This window comes from Mustela nivalis (genome assembly GCF_964662115.1).
Source record: "Mustela nivalis genome assembly, chromosome: 9".
Lineage (NCBI taxonomy): Eukaryota > Metazoa > Chordata > Mammalia > Carnivora > Mustelidae > Mustela > Mustela nivalis.
In genome coordinates this window covers 108,831,604-108,852,746 of record NC_139028.1, presented here as the reverse complement: position 1 = coordinate 108,852,746, position 21,143 = coordinate 108,831,604, and the positions used below count along the sequence as shown (strand labels likewise).

The window sequence follows — 21,143 nt, the reverse complement described above, 5'->3', positions numbered from 1 at the left end:
GTGTTAGATAACACTACCGTCACCTTAGATAAGTACTAATTCCTTTTTATGGGGGAGATCACTTAAAATCTACTGTCTTAGCAACTTTCAAATATACAGTATTGTTAGCTTTAATCATTATGCTGTACATTAGGTTCCCAAAGGGTTTTCATCCTACAAATGGAAGTTTGTATCCTCTAACTAACATCTCCGCATTTCTCCCACCCCTCAGTACCTGGAAACCACTGCTTGACTCTCTGTTTCTATGCATTCAGATTCCACATATAAATAAGGTCATACCGTATTTCTTTCTTCGTCTTATTTCACTTAGCTTAATGCCCTCAAGATCCATCCACGTTATCCCACAAATGGCAAGATTTCCTTTTTTTTCCAGTGTGTGTGTGTGTGTGTGCGTGTGTGCGCACACACGTGCGTATGTGTATTTGTTTATATACACATATATTTATCCATTTATCCATCGATGGACACTTAGACTTTTTCCCGTGTTGGATGTTATAAATAATGCTGCAACAACCATGGGAGTGTTGGCACTTCTTTGAGATCTTGCTTTTATTTCCTTTGGATATGTACCCAGAGATAGAATTGTTGGATCATATGGTAGTTCTATTTTTAATTTTTTGAGGAATCTGTACACTGTTTTTGATAGTGGCTGATCCAGTTTATGTTTCCACTAGCAGTGCACAGGGGTTTCCTTTCCTTCACATCTTTGCCAACACTTCTCTCATCTTTTGCTGACAGCTATCCTAACAGGTGTTGAGTGATGTCTCATTGTGGGTTTTGATTTGCATTTCTCTGCTGTTTAGTGATGTTGAACACTTTTCATGTACTTGTTGATTTACCTGCTGACATGCCATCTGCGTGTCTTGTTTGGAATAATATCTTCAGCTCCTCTGCCATTTTTTAATCAGATTTCTTTCTTTTTTTTTTTTGCAATTCAGTTGATGAATTCTTTATATATTTTAGATATCAATTCTATAAGATTTGCAAATACTTTTCCCCATTCTATATGTTCATTTCATTTCTTTTGCTATGCAGAAGTTTTTAGTTTGGTATAGTCCTATTTACTAATTTTTGCTTTTGTTGCTTGTGCTTTTGGTGTTCTAAGAAAAATAGACAGTGCTAAGACCAATGTCAAGGAAATTTCTCGCATTTTTCTTCCAGGAATTTTATGGTTTTAGGTCTTATACTTAAATCTTTCAACCGTTTCAAGGTAATTAAAAAAAAATTATTTATTTGTGGAGCATAACAAATAGCATGGAGGACATGGGGAGTTAGAGAGGAGAAGGGAGTCGGGGGAAATTGGAAGGGGAGGTGAACCATGAGAGACTATGAACTCTGAAAAACAATCTGAGGGGTTTGAAGTGGCGGGGGTGTGGGAGGTTGGGGTACCAGGTGGTGGGTATTAAAGAGGGCACGGATTGCATGGAGCACTGGGTGTGGTGAAAAAATAATGAATACTGTTGTGCTGAAAATAAATAAATTTTTTTAAATTAAATTAAAATTTTTAAAATTTAAATAAAAAATTTTAAATTTAAATTAAAAATTTAAAAATTCAATTAATTAATTAATTAATTAATTAAAATAATTTTTTAAAAATTAAATTAATTTTTTAAAATTAAAATTAAAATTTTTTAAAATTTAAATTAAAATTTTAAAAATTAAGCCAAAGGCAGACACTTAATGACTGAGCCACCCAGGCACCCCTGGAAAGTGTTTTTTAAGGAACAAATGTACTCAACTCGTGGGCAGAATTTGAAACGGTTTGTAGTGGCACTAGTGAAAAAGATGTTTCTAAGACCACCACCTGTATATATAAATAAGACCATGCTATTTCATTTAAACATAATGCTCATCACTCTGTACTGAATTTTAAACAAACTGTACTTACTTGTTTTGGTTCTTAAATTCCACATATGAGTGAAATCAAATGCTGTTTGTTTTTCTCTGACTGACTTATTTCACTTGTTATAATACCTCTAGCTCCAGCCATGTCATGGCAAATGGTTTTTAACATTTTATTTTATTTGTTTATTTATTTAATTTTTAAATTTCTTTTTAAGTTTTTATTTAGTTTTTGAGAGAGACAGGGAGAGCGGGAGAGCATGAGCAGAGAGAGGGAGAAGCAGATTTCCTGGCCGAATAGGGAACCCCATGCGGGGCTAGGTCCTGGGACTCTGAGATCTTGACCTGAGTAAAAGGCAGATGCCTAACCAACTGAGCCACCCAGATGCCCTATTTTTTCACATTTTAATATCCCTGAAATTAAGATGTGTCTTCCCATCAATGAGTACATGTAACATGGTACTGCTTCATTTTTACAACATTGTTGTTATTAAAGTGGCATTTTCCAGTGGATGACCATTTCAATGCAGATACGGTAGAGTCACCATGCAAAATACTTGAAACTCCATCTCCATGTATCTTTTGATAAAGTGTAGAAGCGATTTGCTTGGTGTCAGATGGTCTCACTGTTAATCAGTTACATGCGGCATTTCAGAGGGTGTTATATTAAATCTTTGTTTCAGAGTCAAGTGTCTTACTCCATCCTATATAGAATCCAAGAAGTGGTGAAGGCTTGGGACTGGCTTCTCTAGCCCAGGGCACTTGTAATTGAGATATGTGCATGCCCTCCTGGGAGAAGCATCTGACCACCCTTCCTTGGTTTTTCCACTTCTTACTCCCACCCCCTTTTCCTTGCATGCATCTCTCTATTCCTTTCCCTTTTAAACTCTGTCAGCCTCTTCATTTACAGCTGAAGTATTACCCTTGTATTGGTTTCCTTTTGCTGCTGTGACAAAATCACCACAAATTTAGTGGCTTAAAATACCACCAATTTGTTGTCTGACAAATTCTATAGGTCAGAAATCTGATGTGAGTATCAACTGGGCTAAAATCAAGGTGTTGGCAGGCTGAATGCATTTCTGGAGGTTCTAAGGCAGAATCCATTCTCTTGCATTTGCTAGCCTCTAAAGTTTAGTTACGTTCCTCGGCTTGTGGATCTTTCCATTGGTAAAGCTAGCCATGTTAAGTCAAGTACCCCTCACCTTGTATGACTCTGACCTCCTCTTCTGTCTACCTCTTCCACTGTTAAGGACCCTTGTGATTACACTGGGGCCTCCCAGATAATCAGGATAGTCAGGATAGTCTTCCTATTTAAAGGTTAGCCCATTAGCTTCCTTAAATCCATCTGCACCCTTAGTTTCCTTTGCGATATAACATAGCATACTCACAGATTCTGGGGATTGGGATTTGATTATCTTGGTGGTGGTGGGCGGGACAGAGATTATTCTGCCTATTACAATCCCCTCTTATTCAGTTTCCATATTTCATTCTGAAATGTCCAAGCTCTGAATGCTGGAAGACTTTTAGAACATCATTTGGTACTAAAATCTCATCTACCTGAACTAATTTTGTGGCAAAATTTGATCTGAGTTAGTGTGAGCCCATGCATGGTTTTAATTTTTTAATTTTTTTTAATTTTTATTTTTTATTTCTTTTCAGCGCAACAATATTCATTGTTTTTACACCACACCCAGTGCTCCATGCAATCTGTGCCCTTTCTAATACCCACCACCTGGTTCCCCCAACCTCCCCCCCCCCGCCCCTTCAAAACTCTCAGATTGTTTTTCAGAGTCCATGGTCTCTCATGGTTCACCTCCCCTTCCAATTTCCCTCAACTCCCATGCATGCTTTTTTTTTTTTTAAACGATTTTGTTTATTTATTTGACAGAGAGAAATCACAAGTAGATGGAGAGGCAGGCAGAGAGAGAGAGAGGGAAGCAGGCTTCCTGCTGAGCAGAGAGCCCGATGCGGGCCTCGATCCCAGGACCCTGAGATCATGACCTGAGCCCAAGGCAGTGGCTTAACCCACTGAGTCACCCAGGCACCCCTCCCATGCATGGTTTTTAATGATTATACTTAGTGGGACTATTTACACATTTCCTTTCCTTTTTTTTTTTAAAGGTTTTATTTATTTATCTATTTATTTAGAGAATGTAAGCTGAGGAGGAGCAGAGGGGAAGGGCATGGGAGGGAGAAGGAATTTCAAGCAGACTTTGAGTGTGGAGCCCAACACAGGAGTCAATCTCTTGACCTTGAGATCATGACCTGGAGACCAAGAGTCTGATGCTTAAGGGACTGAGCCATCCAGGCACCCCTACTTACACATTTTCTTACAGAAATATCAAAGTGTTTAAATATAAGATGCTCCCCACAGGAGAAATGATGTAATATATAATATATGCACTGTATTATCATTTTAAAATTTAAGGAACTCCAACTTCCAAAACCTATTTGACCCTAATAAATTAAAATAAGGGAATGTAGTACCATATTATTATTATTGTTGTTGTTATTATTATTATAATTAACCTGTAGTTACATTTAAATGAGCCTCTTTCCTTAGTTTTACTATGTCCCATGCTCCAGAGGAGGCGAGAGGAGAGAAGAGGAAATGCATCCCATGCTTCTGTGTATGATTACCAGGCATCCCGAAGGTTTGTCTGGACATACTCAGAGCACAGGCTTATTGGAACTCTGAATGAATTTCTACATTCATTTGTCTTGAGTGTTGCAAAACATTTGTTTGCTCCGGGATGTTTATTTTCACTTGTGTACAAAGATTTTAGATCTTGATTTGGTGATTTTTTATAAAGACATATATAGATGCTAAGACCTTGAGTATAGATCATAGTGCACTCCAATTTAGCCATTTCAATTTCCTTTGGCTTCCATGAGGAAGTATCTATTCAGAAAATACAGTCAGTTTTGAATGCCAAAAAACAAGATTAAGTAGAATTTGGCATCTTCTTATATTAATTTCATTCCACTCCACAGATTCAACCAACATTTACAGCTTTTTATAGGTCAGACACTATTCTAGATACTGGGAATATAAAGGAAAACCAGATCTAGTAATATGAAGTTTTATGGGGTATTTTAATACACTGTGGTAAGGGAAATGATAAAAGAGGGCACCTAGGAAAAATAAAAGTATTTATTGGGTTGGTTACAGCTTTTTCTTTTCCCAAATATCAAACTAGCTTCTGCCTTAAGCAGTGGTATGAACGGTAGGACAGGTTGTTCCAGATTCTTACCATTGTTGTGTTTATGCAGTCTGATTTTGTAAGGCCCCAATATCTAGGTCCCAGGTCACATCCAATTCTGACAAAGTCACAGGAAGTAAAAGGTAATGGAAATTCTTAAAATCTAAGTCTTTATGTATCTTGAGTGGTTGTGGGGGTCGTGCCAGTGTATTTTATAGATGAATTGATTAAAAAGAAGGTCCAATTGTTGCTGACAAAGCAGAGGTTATAGAGAAGGTTTACAAGTGGTATCTGACACACAGTATATGCTTAATAAATCATCATAGGGTAACTACTGCTGGACTGAGTCCCAGCTGCTAGAGCCCTACTATGTTGAGACAGATGTCCCTGTTGCCTTCTGCATGTATGGGCATTGCAGCGCTAATCTCCACCCTATTCCTTGAACACCCAAGATCTTCTATTATATTTCACATTTACACCCTTCTTGCTGTCAGTTGCTCTTCAAGGACTATGTTCTTTCTGTTTAACTTCCCATCAGTGTTCTTTCTCAATACCAGTGTTTCAGGTCACTGATCCTTTGTGTCTGTGCCATCCTGCTGTACTTAATTGTCTATGCATGGTTGAGCCCCAATATGTGACAGCTGATATTTTAAAACATATTTTGATTATATGTTTGTATCTTGATTGACAATCTATAAGGAGTCTATCCCCTTTCAGAAAACATAAGTCTTCTCTTCAGTCTCCTCATGGATGACTTCATCTCCTGGTTCCTCAGGGTGTAGATCATGGGGTTCAGGACAGGGATGATGACCGTGAAGGTGATGGAGACAGCTCTGTCCATGGGGAGGGCAGTGAAGGGCCGGGCATAGACATAGATGCAGGGCACAAAGTGCAGGGTCACCACAGTGATGTGGGCTGTGCAGGTGGAGATGGCTTTCCTTCTGCCCTCCCCAGTGTGAGACCTCAGCATCATCAAGATGACTGTGTAGGACACAAGAAGAAGGACAAACCACAGAGTAGTGACCAGACCGTTGTTGGAAATCATTAAGATCTCAAGAACAAATGTGTCTGTGCAGGCGAGTTTGAGGACTTGGGGGACATCACAGTAGAAGCCATCAACGACATTGGGTCCACAGAAGGGGAGGGGCAGCAACAGGGAAATCTGCACGATGGAGTGGACAAAGCCCCCCACCCAGGAGGCCACAATGAGGGCAGTGCATCTCCCCCTACTCATGATGGTCACGTAGTGCAGGGGCTTGGAGATGGCCATGTAGCGATCGAAGGCCATGACAGAGAGAGAAAAAATGTCTGCCCCACCGAGAAGGTGGAAGAAGAACATCTGAGTGATGCAACCATTGAAAGAGATGGTCTTTGTCCTTGACAGAAGGTCCACGAGGACCTTGGGAGCAGTGATGGAGGAGAAGCAGATATCCAAGACTGAGAGATTGCGGAGCAGGAAGTACATGGGGGTGTGAAGGCGGGACTCACAGGTCACAGTGACCATGATGGCAACATTTGCTAACACAGTTGTTACATAAACTACAGATAAAAAGAAAAATAAGAGCAAGCTCAGCTCTTGAGACTGGGTAAGTCCACAAAAAATAAATTCAGACACCCTGCTATGATTTCTCAGGGCCATTGGATGATAGTCCTTCCACCATGTACAGCTTTGAAAGAAACAATAATACTGCTGAGGCATTGAGATTGAGCAAAGATTTATCTCTTACATGGAAATTGAACAGCATAAATATATTTTAATCATATATCTTATTCTTTATGAACCTGCTATGTTACCCAGGGAGGTCACTCAGTTCTACTTGCTTCAGCTCCCTCTTTAGCCCAAAATGTGGTTTGAGCTAGATCATTCATCTCCCTACTATATTCACAGGAGCCTTTGGCATCTGTTAAAATTCAGCCCTAGACAGACAGGTCAGAAGGGGCTGTTCTGCGTTAGACCAAAGGAGAGAAAATTCTTGTCATTTCATCCCAATCCTAGTTGTTAGAACGAACTTGGGAATTGTGATTCAGTGTTGTACACATTTAGTCTTGCAATGGTGCTTTAAGTATTAGTGGAGCATGTGAAAGACATTGTATAGACAGGTACAATTTTCTTAGTGTTGCAATGTGATAACAGCACCTCTTTAAATCAAGACTATCAGATTTTATTTCTGTATAACTTAAGGAAGGTGAATTTAGCGGACTAGAAGACTCTAAATTGACTTCTACCAGATCCAGTGACTTAAATGTAAGCAGTTTGTTGGAATTTTATGACTAAAATTATATTTGTGTATATAACTTTTAATCTGTAACGTATAATAAATATATTTGAAATTATTAAATGTTACATGATATTTTGGTTCAAAAAAAAAAAAAAGTCCACCCCCAGAGGATGTCGAGGAAGAGAACTAAAGAAGGCTTCATGGAAGGAGCTGTGGGCTCCCTACACCTCTGCGTATGGGAGCTCCACTGATTTTATTCTTTTTTTTTTTTAATTTTTTATTTATTATAAACATATATTTTTATCCCCAGGGGTACAGGTCTGTGAATCACCAGGTTTACACACTTCACTACCCTAAAGATACAAATGTAGTGATCCAAAGGGGCACATGCACCCGAATGTTTATAGCAGCAATGTCCACAATAGCCAAACTATGGAAAGAACCTAGATGTCCATCAACAGATGAATGGATCAAGAAGATGTGGTATATATACACAATGGAATACTATGCAGCCACTGATTTTATTCTAATTCCACTTTGTCTCTGTGCCTTAAAACCCATTAGAATAAACCAACACTCACAGGCCTTACAGTGACACCATGATAGGAATTGATTTGAACAGCATGTTATAGTTTTAAAAGCACTGCACACCTAATTATTAATCAATTTTTCTAATATCCCTCTGAGGTTAGAGGGGAAAGTATTAACATTACCACATCAGTTAATACCAAAACTGAAAAAGTGAACTCAGTAAACATTAAGCCAGTTTTCCTAGGACATATGGAAAACCAGTGGAACAGGAAAAGTAACACAAATCTCTTCTATTAGTTCTAGAATCTTTCTACTCATCCAGATTGCCTGTCAGCTTGAGAATATATAAAACCAAGGATAATTTGTATAAGAGACTCTTTTTACAGGATTTTCCTAGTCTTTTCAAGGGTGGGTTTATTAGTCCCTTCATTTCTTCTCCATGACTAAGGAATTTTAGACCACTGCCCTTCTATTATCTTTCAGAAGTGATGAGGCTTTTTTTTTTTTACTTTTAAAAATTTCATTTGGTCGATACCCAGAGGTCGGGGTTTAACACAAAGGTGACAAGGATAGCACCAGATATGATTCTGTTCACAAAGAAGACAGCAGAGTCCAGGCATATGTACATAGAGAGAGGGCATGAAGTGCAAGCTTTCTGCAGGGTTGTAGGCAATGCAGGTACACCCAATGGAACAATGGTAGCTCCCTACCTGCCCCTGGACACCCATAGGTTCTCTTACTATAGAGTCGTATTTGGGAAGGAGGCGGCAGATCCAACTTAGAGAATTTTCAGTTCATTCTATTTTGCCCGTAGGAGTCAGGAGTGAGCAACCTTTTATTGTTTGAGGGTCAATTTTGAAAAAAAAAAAAAATTAAGTCTCAGGAAAATTTAATTGACATGCAGAAGGACATAGAGAAAGCTAGTGGTGAAGTTTAGCTTTCAGCATAATACATATTCTACTCATGCCATTTCAGTAATTTCTGAGATTTATGGTGGTGGCAGTGGTGACAAAGTTAACTGAGAGGAAAATAGCCACCTTCAGCCTAAGCATCTGAGCCATCTGGCACCACCATCTAGGTGGTCCCCAGAATGTGTCCACCTGGGAAGCATTACTCTTCGGTTGGTGTAGAAACAAGCTTTGAGAGCCTTGAGAAGTTATGTGGATAAATAACCCCCAAACACAGCTTGCATCTCTTTTGCTCTGAAGAGTATGACCACTTGCCTTGTTTCCTCTGTTGGTTCTCTCTCGGTGAGCACAGTGGCCTCCGCAGCAGGCACTGGCAGGTAGCACGTTTATCCAAAAGATTTCTACTGAGCCACTCACATTGCAAGGAACCTGGACACTGTACAGGCTCTCCGGAGGATTCGACTTTCTTCATCTCTCCCAGTGTGGCCTCCTTCTCTTCCTCCTCAGTTAACCCCTTATCTCTCCCTAGATCATTCCAAGTTTCCTTTGTTGTCCTTTCCTGGTCTCCTTCCCTTCAGTATAGTTTTCTCTAATTCATCTTCTCTGTTTTTTTTTTTTTTTTTAAATTATTTGTTTATTTGACAGACAGAGATCCCAAGTAGGCAGAGAGGCAGGAAGAGAGAGAGAGGAGGAAGCAGGCTCCCCACTGAACAGAGAGCCCGATGCGGGGCTCAACCCAGGACCCTGAGACCACGATCTGAGCTGAAGGCAGAGGCTTTACCCCGCTGAGCCACCCAGGCGCCCCCATCGCCTCTGTTTTTTCCAGAAATGTAATTACAAATCACAAATGGGACCATCCGTTCTTTGCCTGAAGATTTTTAATGGTTCCCTATTGTCTACAGAATAAAGATTAAACTCCTCTTAGTATTATCTGGTACCCTGTTTCTTTTGATCCTGTTTCAGGGGTTTAAATGTTATGCAACTTCTTGCTGGTCCATGCCTTTGGATCCGTGTTCCTGTGGCTAGATCTACCCACCACACACTCCCCAGTTCCAGAATTTCCCATTTATCCGCCTTCACAACACTCAGGTTCAGAGTCTTGTGTTCTATGAAAACTTTCCAGACACCGCTTTGGGACTCATCATTCCCTGCTCTGACTTCTCCTCTGGCACTTGTAACATTTTTACATCTAAGTGCTTACGTGTCTGTCTCTCCTTAGTTCAGTATAATTTCCCTCTTACCCCTCAAGTTCATCCTGCCTGCTCAGTGTTTCATTTATGTTACATCACCAAAACTATACTTAGTCTGGGGCACGTGTTAGGTGCTCAAAAAAGGTGTTATTTTTGTTGTTGTTGTTTATTTTGTTTTGTTTTTAGATTAGTGAACAAACCTACCTGGTAAGGGCTTATTTTAACTTATGAGCGTTGACATTGGAGTGTGGGTGAGTAAAGAAGGATCTTGACAAACACAGGTTAAGCAACTCTTTTCTTAATGTCCTTGACTTGACCTCAGGGATACCAGATAGCGATGCATTTTCTGATCCAGGCTATGAAATAGCTTTGTGACCTTGAAAAAGTCACCCTTCTCTCTGTTACTCAGATCCTGAGTTGTAAAATAACGTGGTGTGGTGTGGAACAAGGATAAGGGCTTTGGAGTAGGGCATACCTGGACTGGAATTCTGCCTCTTTCTTCTTTTTCACCTGGACCAAGTCTTCTATTTTCTTTCAGTTCCCTCCTCTGTAAACTGGCAAGCATAACACTTAGTTCATTGGGTAGCATAAACAGCAACTGCGATCATGTGTGTAAAGTTCAATTAACTTGATTCCTTTCCCTTTCCCCTGAAAACAGGATCTTCCCTGTCACGAAGAGTTATTTAGGAAGACTTTGGCAGAATGTAAAATGCTATCCAGTAGAACAGCTTCTCTTTGAATCAACTTGCTTGTTTGTATTTTAGTGAACTTGTGTGGATTAACCAAGTAGACCAGAGGTTTCAGTGCTAAGTCATTGGTTTGGGAATAAAACTGACTCTGGGTCAAAGGCAAAAGGGACCCAGTGAATCATGGGCCATGTGTGGATATGGGGCTGCCTTTGAAACATCTACAGTTTTAAAGGAAATTTAGGGCATTATAAAATCATGTTTTTTTGAGGAAGCACCCATCTTGTGGAAAAATTCTCTGTTATCCCCATGGAAAGACCCCAAGATAGAACAAAATCTCCTTAAATGCAATTCAGCTGTTCTACCAAATACCAGCTGCTTTCTCTTTTAGCAGGCTGACCCCATGTCTGTGGTGCCTTCTTAGAAAGACATTCCTCCTTTCCCAATATTTAACATCCACTCTGTTGTCTCTCACTCAAGAGAGAGCTATTTTGGCAGTATCTTATATACTTGGTGTATTTTTCATGCTTATCCTATTCATGCATTATCCACAATGTCTCACACTGACAGGTCCATGTCCTTACCTAAACCTTCAGTATCCAACCAGGAACTCGCACCATCTGAGACTGGGTGGTGGGTGTCAGTGGATATGATGCTGGGGAACCATCGTGTTAGAAGGTCAAGTCCTTCTCAAGATTAGTTATGCTAGTCTTCAAACTCTTCTCTTCACCTTTGCATCTGAAAGGGCAGACTCAAGGAGTCATGTCATCATGGCTCTTCTGCTTGTCCCAATGTGCTCCTGCCACATGTACTAGTCCCTCAGGTCTAAGCCTCATATAAGAATTAGCAAAGGGAATTTCATTGGATGTGAATGTAGAAAGAGGACGGATCTTTTTTGATCATGTTGGAGTTCCAGTGGGAGTTATTAAACAGCTTCCAAGTCATTACTGCATGCAAGTTCACATGTATGTACATGCACACCCACCCACCCACCGCCACACACATGCATACATACACACACACACACACACACACAGATGCCCACATTTCTATGCTTTCCAAATTCTTATAAAGCCCCAGAAGGAATAAATCTATCTATTCTGTGATTCCCTGAGTTTTAGGGAAACATATTAATAGAAACATCTAATGTCATATGATTATTCATTCTCAATGTGAACAACATGTCCAAGGGACAAAAATTGATTTGGTGGGGGCAAAAATCTTAGATTAGAATGCTGTGTGGCCCTTCAAAGAACTTCAGTCCACAAAAAGATACACTGTATATCTTTGGTATTAAATTTTCTTATAGGAGAGGATTAGGAAAAATACCTAATACAGTTCCTTGGAGGGGGACAATAATTCTTAAAAATTTGAGAATCACTGGCATATAATTAGAAGTCTTGTCATAGCCTCTTTCCTAAGCAACCTCTGAAAATGGTTCATTATTCACTTGATGCAGAAAACCCTACAAAATCATGCAAATCTCCGTATTCATTTTAAGAACACACATAAAACTACCCAGGCCATCAAGGATGTGCATATCTGAAAAGTGACCAAGTATCTGAAGGATGTCACTTTGCAGAAGCTATGTCTGCCATTCTGTTGCTATAATGGAAGAGCTGGTTGGTGCACTCAGGCCAAACAGTGGGGAGGGATACAGGGTCAGTGGGCCAAAAGGAGGACTGAATTCTTACTGCACATGCTTAAAAATGCAAAGAGTCTTGCTGAACCTAAGGGTTTAGATGGAGGTTCTTTGGTCACTGAGCACATTCAGGTGAACAAAGCCCCCAAGATGCGGTGTAGAACATACAGAGCTTATTAACCTACACATGAGCTCTCCCTGCCCTACTGAGATGATCCTTACTGCAAAAGAGCAGGTTGTTTCTAAACTAGAAGAGGAGATTGCATCCAAAAAGAAACTAAAGGAAAAAACCTTATGGCCTGGGAGTAAATTCTGCATAAAATGAAAACAAAAGTAAAAAAAAAAAAGAAAAAAAAAGAAAGTCTTGGCCTAATGTCTCTGTCTCATAGGACTCAGTGAAGATCACAGATGTGTGTCACTTACTAGGACCTTTTTTTTTTTTTTTAAAGATTTTATTTATTTATTTGACAGAGAGAGATCACAAGTAGGCAGAGAGGCAGGCAGAGAGAAAGAGAGGAGGAAGCAGGCTCCCTGCCAAGCAGAGAGCCCGATGTGGGACTCGATCCCGGGACGCGAGATCATGACCTGAGCCAAAGGCAGCGGCTTAACCCACTGAGCCACCCAGGTGCCCCTTACTAGGACCTTTTAATGTATCATAACAGCTTGCAAAGAAATTGTTCTGTATGTTACAATATCCTGATTTCCTGTATGTTGCTTCTTTACTAATTGTTTGATTTTTGAATGATGATTGTAGGCTAAAGGGCGGAATTTGATGTGAGCCTAGGGAGCAAAGAGACATTTATTGTCTTTCTACATATTAACTTCTGTGGAATTCTTCTTAGGAGAGAGGTGGGTTATGACATGGACCCAGTGGCTGTTCCTAAATGACTCTGCATTTAATATGTTTCTTTCCTCTCCTGGTACACAAAATGGGTCCTGAGTGTGTGGAAAGGTGTTCCTTAGGTATTTTTGTTGTTGCTGTTCTAAGTGACTTCCCTGAAATTGTCAGGCATTCAAAGGTAAAAACTAGATTTTCTCCAACTATAAAAGCTCTGAGGGTGAAAGAGGAAGAGAGAGAGGGAAGAAGAAAGTTAGGTTAACATAAATTACCATGGTGGGTTTTGTGCAGCTATATCCCTAAACTGTACTTTTGAGATTAATTTCAGTGGGCAAATTAGTAGAATGGACCCGATAAGAGGAAATTCTTGGTCTATGTGTAGATTTGTCCAAGTATATATCTGACTGAACACAACTTTTAAAACGTTTCTTCTCTTTTCACTAGTTGGTGAAATATATTAGAGATTCTGTATTCAGAATATTAAACTAAGAAGTAATTTTAATAACTAATTGGAAATACAGAGTCACTAGAGAGAGCACGTATGACATAGACACATCCATAATTTCCATATGTGCATATCTAGGATTCGAGGGATTGACAGTAGGGAATGTGGACTGTATGCCTGATTAGTGAACGGTGTTAATCGTCAGAACGACCATCCTCTCAACATTTATCATTCTTCATTCTCATGAACACATTGTAAATGGACAATGTCATTTCCATATTGCAGGTGGTAAAAGTTAGGTAAAATGTGTTGGCATGATAATCAAAGATTGCACCAAATTAGCATTAGGTCATTGATTTTCATCTTCTACCTTCTACTTTTCCCAAATTCACAAGCCCAATAGCTCATGTTCAAGCCCATCTCTTCCTTTGGTTGGTAGATTCCTGCTGAGAGAGTTGAAAGGCTATGAGGATATACAGAGATGACTGGTGAGAGAGCTAGTGGTCTGTTGCCTCAGGATAGCAGTTTGTGGAAACCAGATCATAGATTTCCAGTCTCCATGTGAGTGCTCATCCCAGCTTACTGCTCTTGGAAGGCTCAAGCCTTCTCTGCAGTCTTTTCATGGCTGACTTCATCTCCTGGTTCCTCAGGGTGTAGATCATGGGGTTCAGCATGGGGGTAATGACCGTGTTATTGATGGACACAGCCGTGTCCATGGGCAGTGTAGTGAAGGGCCTGCAGTAGATATAGACGCAAGGCACAAAGTGCAGAGTCACCACGAGGATATGGGAGGTGCAGGTGGACAGGGCCTTTTTTCGACCCTCCCCAGAGTGAGCTCTTAGCATTGCCAGAATGACAGTGTAGGACCCCAGCAACAGGAGGAACCACAGCAGAGTCACGAGCCCATTGTTAGAGATCATGAGAAGCTCTAGGGCAAAGGTGTCGGTACAGGCCAGCTTAACCACTTGGGGCACATCACAGTAGAAGGCATCCAGGATGTTGGGGCCACAGAAGGGGAGCGGAAGCATCAAAATTATCTGAACAATTGAGTGCAAACCACCACCCACCCAGGAAGCCACCACTAAGCCCACCCACACCTCTTTCCTCATAATGGTCACATAATGCAGGGGTTTGGCGATGGCGAGATATCTGTCATAGGCCATCACAGAGAGGAAGAAAATGTCTGCCCCACCAGCGAAGTGGAAGAAGAAGATCTGTGCCATGCAGCCATTGTAGGAGATGGTTTTCCTCTCTGATAACAGGTCCACCAGGAACTTGGGAACGGTGACAGATGAAAAAACAATGTCCAGGACCGATTTGTTCCGCAGCAAAAAGTACATGGGGGTGTGAAGGTGGGACTCACAGCTAATGGTCACCACAATGAGGGCATTGCATAGCACAGTTGCTACATACACAACAAGGAAGACCACAAACAAGAAAAATTCTAGCTCCTGGAAGTGAGTGAGTTCCAGGAAGACAAATTCCTTCACATTGGTGTGGTTGCTCTGGCCCATGGTGCAGACCACCCTCCACCACATCTACCTTGGAAGAAAGTATGTTCGGGTTAGGAGTATAGTGTTGTGAGGGGACAGCATCATTTATTGTATATTCTTACAAGGCTCTCTTGAACGTGCAGATCATCATGACTACTCTGAAAAACTGGAGAGGGTCTCCCCTTTTGTGGCCTGGAAATTGTTTATCCTGATGATTCTTATTTCCTGCTGGAAATACCCTGACTGGACAGTAAAAGCCATCCTACTTCAGTGCCTTTCCTCTGACAAGAGGGAGATGGCAAGACTATGGTCATTTGACTAATGGCTTGCCTTCTGTCCTGCAGGAGTGGCTTCCTCACATGTATGAAGGGCTTTATACATTACCAAAGGCCTTCACCTGCAGTGTCTCATTTTGATTTTCATTCTCATGATGTCTCTGTGGGGTCTGGAGAGTGGATATGATCATCTCCACATAGGGGAAGCTGAAGCTTAAGAAGAAGTTAATGTCTTGCTCACATTTGCACAACTGCAAAGTTAACAAGTGGCAAATCAAGGATTCAAATCCAAATATTTTTTGGACTTGACAAGGAACAAATGTTAATTGGGTTCTTCTTCTTTTTTTTTTTAATATCTGTAAGATTTTTAAAATTTAGTTACTGCTTAAATGAAAATGCCATCTATAATGTTACCAAATTATTCAGCAGTTATAGCTTGAATATATTTTAAATTCACTTCAAAATATAGCCATCAAATGTTTCTATTACAAAAAACATTATTTTTAAGCTCTTTACTTTAACAGAGTAATAGGAAGTTTTACACACACACACACACACACACACACACACACACACACACACAGAAGACCCATGCACTTTTCATCCACCCTCGGCCAGTGTTAGCATCTTTCATAGCTACAAGACAATAACAACACCATGAAACTGACATTAGTACAATTCACACACCTTTTTCATATTTTACCAGTTACCCATGCTTTCACATGTGTGTATCTAATTTTATTCAATGTGTAACTTTAGGAACTACCACCACAGTCAAGATGCATCATATGTTACAACTTATAGCCACCCATACCTCCTCCCTCTAAAGCTCTATCCCCTAGACACCACTAACCTGTTTTCCATCCCTATAGCTACATTATTTCAAAATGTTATATAAATTGGTTTGTACACTGTGTAAACTTCTGTGATTAGCTTTTTAACTGGGCTCTTCTGAGCCTTCTTTCCAACTAGGCCTGGGCCTTAGCCTTCTGTGTCTTTCCTTGCTGAGAATTCTGCTAAATCAGTTCAGCAAGAAGCTGAACTTAAACAAAATTTATTTATTTATTTATAAAATTTCTTTTCAGCATAACAGAATTCATTGTTTATGCACCACACCCAGTGCTCCATGCAATATGTGCCCTCCTTAATACCCACTGCCTAGCTCCCCCAACCTCCCAACCCCTGCCCCTTCAAAACCCTCAGATTGCTTTTCAGAGTCCATAGTCTCTCATGGTTCACCTCCCCTTCGAGTTTCCCTCAACTCCCTTCTCCTCTCCATCTCCCTATGTCCTCCATGTTATTTGTTATGCTCCACAAATAAGTGAAACCATATGATAATTGACTCTCTCTGCTTGACTTATTTCACTCAGCATAATCTCTTCCAGTCCCATCCATGTTGCACAAAAGTTGGGTATTTGTCTTTTCTGACGGAGGCATCATACTCAATAGTGTATGTGGACCACATCTTCCTTATCCATTTGTCCATTGAACGGCATCTTGGTTCTTTCCATAGTTTGGCGACCATGGCCATTGCTACTATAAACATTGGGGTACAGATGGCCCTTCTTTTCACTACATCTGTATCTTTGGGGTAAATACCCAGGAGTGCAATGGCAGGGTCATAGGGAAGCTCTATTTTTAAGTTCTTGAGGAATCTCCACAGTGTTCTCCAAAGTGGCTGCACCAACTTGCATTCCCACCAACAGTGTAAGAGGGTTCCCCTTTCTCCACATCCTCTCCAACACATGTTGTTTCCTGTCTTGCTAATTTTGGCCATTCTAACTGGTGTAAGGTGATATCTCAATGTGGTTTTAATTTGAATCTCCCTGATGGCTAGTGATGATGAACATTTTTTCATGTGTCTGATAGCCATTTGCATGTCTTCATTGGAGAAGTGTCTGTTTATGTAAGAAGCCCCTACCTTGACATCAGATTAAATGTGTCATCCCTTAACCCTTGAGATCTAACTCCTTTTATCTAAGTTCTTGGCTTATCCTTGTAAGATTCTATAAAGCTAGTTTAGCAAGAATTCCTTGGTCTGGAAGTGTCCTTTCATAATTTTCCATCCATCGACCCCTTCACTCTGCTTGTTGGCTATAAATACCCTCCTATCCTTATTGTATTTGGAGTTAAGCTTAGTCTCTCTCCTTTATTGCTGTCATCTTAATTCCTGTTGCAGTAGTCTTGAATAAAACATGTCTTTCATTTTAAACAAGCATTCCGTGAATAATTTTTATTTGATAGACTCCAGAAGTTTTCTCTCAGTACCATTTTGGCAGAAGAGAGAATATGGAAGTTACTTTGGTTTATCAGAATTATAGTGGGTGGATAGGGCTTAAGTGGTTCACTAAATAGCCTGAGTACTTAATCTTCACCTCCTCCTTTAAAGGATAAGAAGAGTCAGGCCCTGATAAGTACTCCTCCCTGCAGTCAGAGACCCCTGGACCTGACTGGGCCCACAGGGCTCTTGATGGAGTGGAGAGCTACGATCATTGGTATTATGGACAAATTGACTGTTAAAGCTTCAGGGGTGACTTAACCCCAAACTCCTCAGAGAAGATTGTTTATTTTTTTCCACAACAGTCTGACTTGATGAAAGGCAGAGAGTTTTTTTTTTAATATTCAAGTACTTTTCTGTTTCTTTTTGTTTGTCATGAAAACACTGAAGATCTACCCTTTCAACAAATTTTAAGTACACAATAAAATATTTCTAACTGTAGTCACCATGCTCTACATTAGATTTCCAGAACTTACTTATTCTTCTTGCATAACTCAAGTGCTGTGCTTCTTGACCAACACCTCCTATCTCCTGCTACTTTCAGCCTCTGGTCACCACCATTCTATTCTCTGTCCCTATGAGTAGGGCAAGTTATGCTAAATGAAATAAGCCAGGCACAGAAAGACAAGTACTGTATGATCTCATATGTAGTACTAAAATATTCTAAGTATTCCAAAATAGCTGAACTAAGTATTCTAAAACAGTTGAACTAATAGAAAGATATTTTTAATCAGGTTTGATGATTCAAACCACAGAGATTTTATACTATTGCTATATTATAGCAAAATAGGTTTGTTTTTTTCAAATCAGATATTTGGCCATCAGAGGACAAAACTCTTTCAATAAGAATATCTGAATGAAACTCGACTATTCTCTTACACCGTACACAAAGATAAACTCAAAATGGATAAAAGACCTCAATGTGACAGGAATCCATCAGAATCCTAGAGGAGAACATAGGCAGTAATCTCTTCGATATCAGCCACAGCAACTTCTTTTAAGATATGTCTCCAAAGGCAAAGGAAACAAAAACAAAAATAAACTTTTGGGACTTCATCAAAATCAAAAGCTTCTGCACAGCAAAGGAAACAGCCAACAAAACAAAGAGGCAACCCACGAAATGGGAGAAGATATTTGCAAATGAAAGTACAGACAAAAGGTTGATATCCAGGATCTATAATGAACTCCTCAAACTCAGCACACACAAAACAGGCAATCATATCAAAAAATGGGCAGAAGATATGAACAGACACTTCTCCAATGAAGACATACAAATGGCTATCAGACACATGAAAAAATGTTCATCATCACTAGCCATCAGGGAGTTTCATATTAAAACCACATTGAGATATCACCTTACACCAGTTAGAATGGCCAAAATTAGCAAGACAGGAAACAACATGTGTTGGAGAGGATGTGGAGAAAGGGGAACCCTCTTACACTGTTGGTGGGAATGCAAATTGGTGCAGCATCTTTGGAGAATAGTGTGGAGATTCCTCAAGAAATTAAAAATAGAATTTCCCTATGACCCTGCAATTGCACTCCAGGGTATTTACCTCAAAGATACAGATGTAGTGAAAAGAAGGGCCATCTGTACCCCAATGTTTATAGCAGCAATGGCCACGGTCGCCAAACTATGGAAAGAACCAAGATGCCGTTCAACGGACAAATGGATAAGGAAGATGTGGTCCATATACACTATGGAGTATTATGCCTCCACCAGAAAGGACGAATACCCAACTTTTGTTGCAACATGGACGGGACTGGAAGAGATTATGCTGAGTGAAATAAGTCAAGCAGAGAGAGTCAATTATCATATGGCTTCACTTATTTGTGGAGCATAACAAATAGCATGGAGGACAAGGGGAGTTAGAGAGGAGAAGGGAGTTGGGGGAAACTCAAGGGGAGGTGAACCATGAGAGACTATGGACTCTGAAAAACAATCTGAGGGGTTTTTTTAGTGGGGGGGTGAGAGGCTGGGGTACCAGGTGGTGGTTATTATAGAGGGCACAGATTGCGTGGAGCACTGGGTGTGGTGCAAAAATAATGAATACTGTTATGCTGAAAATAAATAAATTTAATTAAAAAAAAGAATATCTGTATGCCCAAGGACTTTCATATAGCACATAAGTTTTAAAAATTCAAATAGTTGAGATGACAAAAATCCAGTTCAACAATAGAAAATACATAGTCCCGGAATCTGCAGGAAAGACATTATATCTAAAGAGAATAGGCTAAGAAAGAAGAGAGTGAATTAGATGAAAGGAGAAGTGAGCACTTCCCCCAAAATAATAGCGTAACAAAGCATACCACAAACAACCTATTCCTTGATGTTTCTTTTTCCAGTTCTGTTATACTTGGGAGCTTTTTACGATTTAAATTGAGGGTTTGGGACATAGAGAAAGCCTCTGGGAGGATCTGGGTGTTTCAGTCGATTGAGTGATTCTTAATTTTCTCTTAGGTCATGATCTTATGGGAGGGGTTACGGGATCATTAGGGGTCCTGGCATGGAGCCCTGCCTTGGGCTCTGTGTTCAGCGAGAGGTCTGTTTAGGATTCTCTCTCTTTCTCCCTAAGACCCTCCCCACCTCAAATAGGTAAAATAAATAAATGAGTCTTTGAAAAATCCTCTGCAGTAGCAATGGCCACTGTTGCCAAACTGTGGAAAGAACCAAGATGCCTTTCAATGGATGAATGGATAAGGAAGATGTGGTCCATATACACTATGGAGTATTATGCCTCCATCAGAAAGGATGAATATGCAACTTTTTTAAAAGTTATTTTTTATTTTCAGCATAACAGTATTCATTATTTTTGCACTAAACCCAGTGCTCCATGCAATCCGTGCCCTCTATAATACCCACCACCTGGTACCCCGACCTCCCACTCCCACCCCTTCAAAACCCTCAAATTGTTTTTCAGAGTCCATAGTCTCTCATGGTTCACCTCCCCTTCCAATTTCCCCCAACTCCCTTCTCCTCTCCATCTCCCCATGTCCTCCATGTTATTTGTTATGCTCCACAAATAAGTGAAACCATATGATAATTGACTCTCTCTGCTTGACTTATTTCACTCAGCATAATCTCTTCCAGTCGCGTCCATGTTGCTACAAAAGTTGGGTATTCGTCCATTTGAGACCACAAGGGAAACACTTGTCCTAAACCCCAGTGTAAGAGAGTGTTCCCCTGGGAACCGGTAAGATTCTTCCTCATAGACAATGAAGACCATGTACTGGACCATTACCCCTTGCTTTGTCCTCCATACACTCGAAACATATATGTGGCTTAATTTCCTACACCATACGTTTCCAAGTGTAGTCTCTTAACAGTTTCTTACATTTTATTGTTTTATTATGTGTGTTTTGGTGATGTTGTTATAATATCTCCCTAATCCTTTATAGAATGCAATAGATAAATACATTGAGTACTAAGGTAGAGCATGGTTTTCATAGGTATATGGTAATCAGGCAGGTTGAGAATGAGCATTGGTCATGAGGCTAGACTGGACTGGGGGGGTGCTAGCCAGGCAAATACAGCAGTCTTGGGAGACAAGGGTAGAACAGGGAATATGGAAACAAGGGGTGGGTGGATGGCA

At 40.2% G+C, this 21,143-nt stretch overlaps 2 protein-coding genes across 2 annotated transcripts; both read right to left on the bottom strand.

Annotated features, from left to right (window-relative positions):
* Nucleotides 1-5,748: 5,748 nt before the first annotated feature.
* Nucleotides 5,749-6,684, bottom strand: LOC309872898 (olfactory receptor 4D9-like; the record flags this gene model as incomplete). Its single annotated transcript, XM_082747866.1, has 1 exon — nt 5,749-6,684. One exon carries the CDS (start codon nt 6,682-6,684, stop codon nt 5,749-5,751), a length of 936 nt encoding a protein of 311 aa, XP_082603992.1.
* A 7,389-nt stretch (nt 6,685-14,073) lies between these two features.
* OR4D6 (olfactory receptor family 4 subfamily D member 6) lies at nt 14,074-15,018 on the bottom strand (the record flags this gene model as incomplete). The annotated part of the gene is made up of 1 exon (XM_082747827.1): nt 14,074-15,018. One exon carries the CDS (start codon nt 15,016-15,018, stop codon nt 14,074-14,076), a length of 945 nt encoding a protein of 314 aa, XP_082603953.1.
* Nucleotides 15,019-21,143: the final 6,125 nt, after the last annotated feature.